Source organism: Eschscholzia californica, unplaced genomic scaffold (assembly GCF_041429995.1).
Source record: "Eschscholzia californica isolate CP2 unplaced genomic scaffold, dmEscCali1.0.p SCAF_3, whole genome shotgun sequence".
Lineage (NCBI taxonomy): Eukaryota > Viridiplantae > Streptophyta > Magnoliopsida > Ranunculales > Papaveraceae > Eschscholzia > Eschscholzia californica.
In genome coordinates, this window is record NW_028238420.1 from 27,418,361 (window position 1) to 27,428,814 (window position 10,454).

Consider the following 10,454-nt stretch of genomic DNA (forward strand, 5'->3'; position numbering starts at 1 on the left):
ATCAAATATATGAACTTACTCCCACTGACCTTCTGATATATACATTGATCAACAATGTTTTCTTTAAATCCGAAGGTCACAATGGTGTCATTAAACTTCAGAAACCATTGTCGAGAAGCTTGCTTAAGTCCATATATTGACTTATTCAATTTACACACCATATGTTCAATCCCTATTTCAGAGTAGCCCTCTGGCTGCTCCATGTAGACCTCTTCCTCTAAACTCCCATTCAGAAAAGCGGTTTTCACATCCATTTGGTGAAGCTCCAAATTGTAATGAGCCACCAATGCCATAATAATTCTAAATGAGTCTTTTCTAGATACAGGCGAAAAAGTATCATGATAATCAATGCCTTCTTTCTGAGTGAAACCTTTTGCTACAAGTCTGGCCTTATAACGTTCAATTTTACCTTTAGAGTCGAGCTTGGTCTTAAAGACCCATTTACACCCGATTTTCTTACATCCTTCAGGTAATTGAACTAAATCCCAGACTTTGTTTTGTGTCATTGATTTCAACTCTTCATTCATTGCATCAATCCATTTAGAAGAATCATTACATTTCATTGCATGCGAAAATGAAACTGGATCTTCTTTGTTTGTCCCGATGTCATTTTCAAATTCCTGGAGTTATATCAGATAGTCAGAAGAGATAGCAGGTTTTCTTATTCTCTGAGACCTGCGTAACTCTACTGGATCATGAACTGGTGGGCTATTGACTTGTTGTTCATTATCACCGGGATGACAATTTTCGATAGGAACCTTTTCTGAAGATAAGAGTATGGGAACTGTTACCCTTACTTCGTCAATAATTACATTTCGTGATTCAGTACTCCCACTAGTGTCATGATTCTCAAGGAATTTGGCATTACCAGTTTCAACAATTCTTGTGGTATGGTTAGGGCAATAGAATCTATATCCCTTAGATTTTTCAGGATACCCAATAAAGAACCCGCTAATGGTTCTAGAATCCAATTTCTTTTCTTGAGGGTTATAGATTCTGGCTTCCGCTGCGCAACCCCAAACACGAAAGTGTCTTAAACTAGGTTTCCTTCCAGTCCACAACTCAAAAGGAGTTTTTGGAACTGACTTACTAGGAACTCGGTTTAAGACATACACAACAGTTTTAAAGGCTTCACCCCATAACATAATGGGTAAAGTAGAGTTGCTCATCATACTCCTAACCATATCCATTAGAGTTCTATTACGCCTTTCAGCTACACCATTCTGCTGAGGTGTTCCTGGCATTGTATACTGTGCACAAATGCCAAGCTTTTCTAAGAGTTTAGCAAACAGACCAGGATGTTGTCCTGATTCGTCATACCTTCCATAATATTCACCACCTCGATCCGATCTGATGATTTTCACCTTTCTGTCTAATTGTCTTTCTACCTCAGTGATAAAAATCTCAACAAGATTCACAGCTTGAGATTTATCATGTAACAAGTAGACATATCCATAACGTGAAAAATCATCTATGAAGTTGATAAAATATTTTTCTCCACTAATACATGAAGTAGAGAAAGGTCCACAAATATCAGTATGGATGATCTCAAGAAGTTCTTTGCTCCTTGTGGCTCATTTCTTGGATTGTGTTGTTGCTTTTCCTTTTATACAATCAACACAAATCCCAAAATCAGTGAAGTCTAAGTTCGGAAGTATTTCGACCTTCACTAATCTCATAATTCTTTCCTTGGAGACATGCCCCAATCTTTTATGCCACAAGTTGTTAGAGTTCTCATTAGTTATACCATGTTCAATTCCAAAATTTACATTAGGATGCAGGTTTAAAAGAGATTTTGCAAAGTGATCATCAAGACTAATTTTATAAAGCTTGTCATATACAACACCACAACCAAAAAGTCGATTATTTTTGTACAAATCAAAACATTGGTTACCCAAAGATAGCTTATACCCTAAAATATCCAGTTGAAACATGGAAACTAGATTACGAGATACGGTTGGTACAAAAAGGGTATTATACAAATCTAAAAAACAACCAGTATCTAGTTTCAAACGGTAAGTTCCTATAGATATAACTTCAGAAGGAGTCTGGTTTGCCATTAGGATAAAACGTTCATTCTGACTTGGGATTCGACTTGAAAGGTATCCCTGCATCGTTTTAGAAATATGAACATTAGCACCCGTATCAAGCCACCAAGTATTAGAAGGAATTTCAATAAAATTTGATTCGAAACATACAAGAGCTATTTGCTCACCTTTCTTTTCGAACCAAGCCTTACGTTTTGGACAATCAGCCTGAAAGTGTCCAAACTTTCTACAGAAATGACATCTGAATTTGTCCTTCTTTCGTATCTGGGCCTGAGGACCTAAAGCAGGTCCAGTGTTCTTTGGTGGAATGACTTTCTTACCTTTCTTGGGTTTCCATTTCTTTCCTCTAACTTCTTGAGCTACAAGATTAGTAGAAAAACTTTCTTGTTGCCTCAACCTTGTTTCCTCTTGAACTAACATACTTGATAGTTCATTCACATTCCATTGTTCCGTAAGAGAATTGTAATTCATTTGGAATGTACCATATTGAGGAGACAAGGAATTCATAATGAAGCGAACTAGAAAAGGTTCTTCTACGTTCATTCCAAGTCCATTTAATCTTGTTGCAATGTTAGTCATCTCGATCAAATGCTCATGCATTCCTTTTACACCGTCATACTTTATGGTGGTAAGTTGAGCCATTAATGTGCCAGCTAGAGACTTATCAGCTGCACGAAATCTTTCCTCAATCGCTATAATGAAGTCTTTAGCATTATCAATTTGAGGAAGAGATGTTTTTATGTTGCTCGCAATAGTCATTCGCATGAACATCATACTAAGTCTGTTCGATTTTTCCCAGACATCAAATTTATTCTTTTCATCAGTGCTACTTGACGCAGTTAGAGTAGCAGGTTTATCAGACATTAAGGCACGATCTAAATCAAGAACACCTAACGTGAACTTGGTATGTTCGTTCCATTCTGAAAAATTTGATCCGGTAAAGATTGGAACAGACGCAGCTTGCGAGTGAAGAGATATAGGCGCAGATACTGCAAACATAACCAAATCATAAGCACATGAACTATATATCAAAATTTCTCCTTTGGGATTAAATTAAGACATACATAACATTAATTATTTTATATATAAAGAAATTCATTGGTACATCATCTAACCTTAAAAATGTTTATGACCTTTGGGCAACACAAACTAATTTTTAGATGATACCTTTTATATATAAACAAGTCCATTAGTGTATCATCTAACCTTAAAATGTTTATGACCTTTGGGCAACATAAACTAATTTTTAGATGATACATTGCATTTCTAGTCTACAATCCTTTTAACTTATAAATCATCTTTGGACAAATTATTTACTAAAAGAATCGTATAATGCAATTATATGAACCGTTTCATCGCATAAAATATTACAATAATGTGAGCCATTATTGATATGTATACTTACTTCATAAGTCACTTTGGTGACATTCTTACTGATTATACACATCATGGCCACTATTTAACTATCCTTATGCTTTCTTAAAGTTATACCAAAACTTCGGTATAGAATTCAGTCGTAACCACGACTATGCCTACTAGGGTGGTAGCCACCATCCCTATCGTTTAATTGATGATCGTTGCCACAATCATCGAGTGGTAACCACCATCTCTTTCATTTAGCATACATGATCGTTGCCACGATCATTAGAGTGGTAACCACCATCTCTTTCAATTAGTATATATGATCGTTGCCACGACCATTAGAGTGGTAACCACCATCTCTTTCAATTAACATATATGATCGTTGCCACGATCATCGAGTGGTAGCCACCATCTCTATTCCATAATAACATATTCATAATACATAAATGAAATCAAAGATTCATTAGTGTTCTCATCTAACTACAAAACCAATGGCTATATGAGTCCAATAATACAAACTCTTGTCAAGAACAATTCAAATTCAATAAAGATTTTGGACAAACATGAACATCTACACCCTATGCTCTGATACCACATGTAATACAAACATTTATACATATACAATGAGTTCATGGGATAAAACATGTAACCAAAAAATTCTTCCCATGACATAAAATGATCTAGAGACATCATGTTCATCACAATAATATTTTATCTTTAAATGAAACTTGAAGTTCTTGATAAGTAGTTTACCTTTCTCCATGTAGTGTTTAGAAAATAGATGATAAGCTTCTTCTTTGATTAAAGATGAACAAGTATACTCTTTCCTCTTCTTTTCTTCAAGCCTATAGAGATGGAAATTCTAGCTTAAACTTGTATGAGCAAGAGCATATTTTCCATCCATTACTATCTCCTATTTATACTACAACAAAATGCATTTCCATCATTGCATTTTGTCTTTTGCCTACCACAACAAGTTGTGTTCATATTGGTGTCAAACATTCCATGTGTCAAGACAACAAACCATGAGGTGTAAAGACAACAAGGCAAGTTCATCTTATGTGTCAAACACCAAGTCCATAAGGTGTCAAGACAACATGACAACACAACTCATTCTTGAACTAGATATAGAGTTTCCTAAGCCCAATACTTAATGGGCTAATTGGATGGGACATACTATTGGGCTTGTACGTATTAGGCCCATTCGTAAAGTACAAGGCCCAAAGTTTACAAGATGAATAACAAAAGTACCATTGCTTTCTTTGAATCTTTATTTTCTTGTTGTGTATTTTTGTATTTTTTGTATATCTCTCTCTATCTTTTTTTTCTGCGAAATTCATGTATAGATTGATTTACTTAGCAAATTTTGTCATGTATTGAACCCTTTATATCAGATCTGTTTTCTATCTCTGTCTGTTGTCCTTGATCTCTTTCTAAGTCTTCATCTTTATAACAGACAAGGAAAAATATATGCTCTATCATGTGAAAAATTACTTAATATAAATTCATTCAAAAGAGAAAAGCGATTAGAAAAGGAGATACTTGAGATTTGATACTTGAATTTTTCTCATACCTGTGGTTTCATATTCGAGATGTTTATAATTTGAATAACGAGAATCGAGAAGATGACCTCCAACAATAATGGACTCAAATGGAATTTAGTTGATCATTATTTTTATGTTATTAATTTTTTCCAAAAAACCCGAGACCGTCCGGCCCGTGACCGTTGAAGCCCAATCGGGCTGGCGGGCACGAGCGGTCTACGGGCACCAAAAGCTGGCTAAGTGTCTGGCCCGATCCGCCTGATGGTCAATGGGGGGATTCAACTTCCCGTGCCCGATCTGCCCGAGTCCGTCAAAACGAAGCCCGCGGATCGAGGCCCGTGCCTGATGGAATCCCATGCCTAGTTATGGCAAAGACCAACTTCGAATTCCAATTTCAATTTTGTAAATCATTTGAAAATTAAACTATTCAAATTAAATTAACAAAATATTTCTTAATTGTTCAAATTCCACCGTTTGTGTTGAGGTGACACTTCAATATCAGAAGGAAAACCATTTTGTGAGTTTTTTCGAACGATTTGGTTTGATTTAAAGAAATAACTATACAAGCAGATTATGGTCCTAAAAGAAGTGGACCCTAACTGTGTAGATCGAAAACAAAAATAAGATTACAATGTTTTAATCAAGCTTTCCCAAATCTTAGAAAAGACTGAGGCGTCCCAAGTCTGACATTTTAAAACAATATATATAAGATCTAATTTAAGCTCAAATCAACCAATATTCGTTTCCCTTTTTTATCTCCCTGTTTCTCTCTCCAATTACCGGCTCTAAAGGAAGAAAGAAATCGTTATCTTCCTTAAATTTGTAACCGAAACCTTCTCGTCCTATCTTTCTCTCTCTCTACATCTTCATCTTCTGAAACTATCCTCCATTAAAACAGAAAACTTTGTAACAGAAACCTTCTCGTCCTATCTTTCTCTCTCTCTACATCTTCATCTTCTGAAACTATCCTCCATTAAAACAGAAAACTGAGTTTCTAAGTTCAGGTAAAACTCAAATCAAATTTTTATGTTTTCTGATTATGTTTCGATTGAAAATCTTCCATTAACTTTTTCATTATCATTAGAGCTATTCAAAATCATCATCTTAATTGTTAACCAGGTAAACAATTTTCTTATTTGATGATTCTGTTTCAGATCAAGAAAGTTATTATTGTCTTTCTCTCTCTAAAGTTTGTATTAATGATCACGATCTTGATGAGATTAATATTTCATTTCTAAATCTTACAAATCGAGTTTACTCATTGTTTGCAATCAATCGTCATATCCGTTATCAATAGATTTGGAGTTTATGCAAAGTATGATATTCAAATTTTCTTCAGATCTGATTTTTTTCCGTACAGATTGATGAAACGTGATTCTTTCGCACGGTTACTCATAACAGAATTAACATTATATATACTTTAGAATAAATTACCATAATGTAACGTAAATTATATAAACTTTTCCCTACGACGTTTATCAAATTGAGCACATGATATATGTTCTGGTTCTGCAAATTTTTCTCGAATAACATTAACATTATATTATTTTGTGTAAATCATACGTAATTTATGGAACATTATGTATGATTTAATATCAAAACAGTTCTCGTTTTATTATTAGAACATCTTTGATTTACATATGTAAATCCTGTATACTTTTCTGTAAAGTACATGTAATTTATTCAAATGTTCATATAATTTACTGCAAATAATATACTTTTATATGTAATTTATTTGAATTAATCTATCTCACTTTGTTATCACAGATGGAGTTCCAGGCAGAATCATCAAATCAAAATAAGGGAATCAAACTGAAATCAGATGGTTGTGATAAGATATTTACAGAACCAGGACAGTTATTTCTTGGGGGTGCAAAAGCTTTTCGATATGCTCCTAGGAAATATAGCATCAACACCGGTCATGATTTCAAATTCATAAAGAATGATTCTAAGCGTGTTACTGATGTGTGTCCTGTTGAAGATTGCAAATGGATAGTGCATGGATGGGCACCATTGAAAGGAGATTCTATGTTCATATTGAAAGACATGGAAATGAAACATGATTTCATTATTTGTGATAAATGTCTCATTATTTTTCACACAGTTTGCATAATTTATTGTAAATTATACATAATACCGTATTTACAGTTTAGGTATATAACGTTTAAAATTATATTTTATCATTAGTATATCATAATTTGTTGTACATCATTAAATCCCATTGTAAAACATACTTATTGTATATCAGTATACAATATAAGTTCCTTCATATAAATGACCACTATCAGAAATTACAACGTTTGATCAATTAAAAACTTTTAAATTTTTGCTGTTATCATTGGTTATTTATCAAAAATTACCGAATCTTGTGGTAAATCACGGATACTTGTGAATAAATTATACATACTTTACAGTAGTTTAAGTTATACCAGACAGAAATTAACATAATTTATCAAACAGATCTCTAAAAATTGATTTATAACGAAGCTTTGAACATCAGAAACTATGTCACAACAGAAAAAATCATAAAAATCAACCCAAAATCTCACCATAACGTTGAAACAAACTGCTTTATGATGAAAAATAACCATGCAAACTCGGTTTTATATAGATTTTCACCTGAAAGTGATGATGGTTCGAAACCCAAACGAATCGAGAAACCTTTTCGTTTTAATGGTGATGATACCTCTTCAGCTGAATCGGAATCTTGAAAGATTAAGAAAGTTGAAGAATAAAGCCGGTTTCTTACCTTCTGGAAGATGGCGATTCATGCTTGTATTTCTTCATCTTCGATGGCGGTGCTTATAAATGGTAGACCGGGTCCGTCTTTTAATGTGTCTAGAGGATTAAGACAAGGAGACCCTCTATCTCCTTTCCTGTTCGCTTTAGCCATGGAAGGTCTGAGTCGATTGCTGGATTCCCCTAATAGTCCCCACAAATTTATCGGTTTCTCCATTCCTCGGTCCTCCTTCTCTATTAATCACCTTCTGTTTGCAGATGACTGTATCATTTTTGGGCGGAACACTCTCGATAACATCACCAATCTCATCAACATCCTCACTTTATTTGGTTCGGAGTCGGGTCAAATCATCAACTATAACAAATCCACTATCTTTTTCTCGAAAAACACCCACCCCAAATTCAAACGTTTGATCACCAAATCACTCAAAGTGCACCAAGCCTCGTCCCTGGACAAGTATCTGGGTACAAAACTGTTCATTGGGGCCAAGAAACAACAAGCATTTGAGTCTCTGCTGGATCAAATTCAGAATAAACTCCCGAAGTGGCAAACAAATCTCCTCTCTCAAGCAGGCCGCACAGTAGTCATCTCGTCTATTACCGCGGCGGTTCCCCGATATCAGATGCAATGCTTTGCCATTCCAAAGGGCATTAGCAACCGCATAGAGACCATTTGTCGTCCTCGCAAATTTGGCGGTCTAGGTCTTCGAAACCCTTTTCTTGACAACGAAGCTTTTCTGTGTAAACTAGGGTGGCGCCTTCTCAAATTCCCTAACGCGTCCTGGGCTCAACTTCTAAAAGCCAAATATTTCCCCAAAATGGTAAAACCCACTCCACCTAGACATAATCATTCTTGGGTCTGGAAATCGTTGGCAGAACCTATCGGCAAACTATCTAATCTTATATTCTGGGATGTCAACAAAGGCACGAAAATAAATATCTGGGAGGACTTCTGGATCCCAAATCATATCCCGCCTCTACCCAACCAAAATAACTGTCCTTTCCACACGGTGGACCAGTTGATCGCTAACAATTCTTGGAAGGTGGAACTGCTCCAGACATACTTTGATGATGAGATTTGCAGGGCTATCCTTAGCATAAACCTCCATCCGACGGCAGAAGATGAAATGGTATGGACTCTCACAAATTCGGGTCACTTCACTATTAAATCTATGTACAGGTTCTTGAGCAATGACATTCGGGATCCTGAAACTGTGGAATGGTCATTTATCTGGAACATTAGAACGATACCTAGAATAAAACTCTTTCTCTGGAAGTGCTGCACCAACAGTCTCCCTGTTAAAGACAAAATAGGTAAATACATCGGCAACCGTTATAGCTGCGCCTTCTGCGAGGAACGGGAAACTACAACCCATGTACTACTACATTGCAATTTTGCGAGGGCCATTTGGTTTCATTACAACATCAGAACTGATGGCATTGTTTCGGTGCTAGAGTGGATTATGAACTGGCCGTCGCTGGATGATTCAATAACGGAGAACCTCGCCAAAATCATGTGGTTTATCTGGAAAGCTAGATGCGAGATGTGTTTTGGAAAGAAAGACATTATGCCTATGCAGGTTATTCGGAAGATTCAATGCTATGCTACAAGCTTACACGATGACCGGAAACCTAAAAGCAACGCAATCCCGCCAAAGTGGCTGCCACCACCACACCCTTTTCTCAAAATTAATGTTGATGCTTCTTTCAGCAACTACACAGACCATGCAGGTATCGGCTGCATTATTCATAATGCGAATGGAGACTTCGTTATTGCTAAGGCAGAAACCATTAGGGGACAGACAGCGGAGAAATGCGAATGTTTGGCTATCCTGAAAGCAGTTCTATGGGCTGAGGAGCTTAATCTCAATCACATCATGATTGAAAGTGACAATAACAATTTGATTAATCATATTCTTGATAAAAACAAGGTCATCAACTGGCAGTCTCTACATCACATGGAACATATCCGCGCCAGCCTCACAAACTTCGAGCAAATACAATTTCAATTCAGCCCGAGGAAAACAAATGTTCTGGCAGACGCTTTGGCGAAGTGGGGTAGGAAAAACAGAGTCAATCGAACGTGGCAGTCGATGGAGAATATGAGATCTTAAGTTGTAATTTCTTTGTTTTGGTTTTTTCTTTCAACAAAAAAAATAAAATAAAATTTGGGAAAGTTGTGATTTTTGCCTAAACAGTACAACTGATGAGAGAGAAAGTCGTTTAAGAGATTTTGTTGTAAACGGAAATAATCCAAAAATCACGCTTCATTTAACCGTTACCAAGATTCGCTCGGCCCCACATTTAGAAATCCCGTGTAAATAGAGTTGGGACATAACTGGAAATAAAATAGAGATGATAAGGGTTTTTTGACCAAAGAGTAAAAGGACTAAAAATCCATGTTTTGGGAAGATTGGACCCTAAACCCTTTTTGAACATTATTTTGGGCTATATACCCACGGACCCATTTTAAAATGCCATCAACATATTTTTGTTAGTCAATTTTAAGAGTTAATTTCTTCATTTCATTTCCACCATTTTGTTCAAAAGTATTTTCCAAATCCTTTTATTCTTTTTCTATTAATGACGTTTAACGTTAGCCTTTGGCCAAAATGTCGACCATCTTAGGTAGAAAATCTTTTTAATGGTTTTTGTTTTCCTATTCTGCTTCTTGAGTGTAGTAACTTTGGTTTGACACCCGAAGTTCAAAACAAAACTATGTTCTTTGTCTTCAACATCAAAATTGACTGCAGCACCAGAA

At 35.7% G+C, this 10,454-nt stretch overlaps 1 protein-coding gene across 1 annotated transcript; it reads right to left on the reverse strand.

The window, feature by feature from the left end:
• Window positions 1-1,903: 1,903 nt before the first annotated feature.
• Window positions 1,904-2,997, reverse strand: LOC147549302 (uncharacterized). Its single transcript, XM_086670683.1, has 2 exons — window positions 2,216-2,997; window positions 1,904-2,108 (listed from the first exon to the last, which is right to left on the reverse strand). Exons 1-2 carry the CDS (start codon window positions 2,910-2,912, stop codon window positions 2,074-2,076), a joined length of 732 nt encoding a protein of 243 aa, XP_086526809.1. The 5' UTR covers window positions 2,913-2,997; the 3' UTR covers window positions 1,904-2,073.
• Between the last annotated feature and the right edge of the window lie 7,457 nt (window positions 2,998-10,454).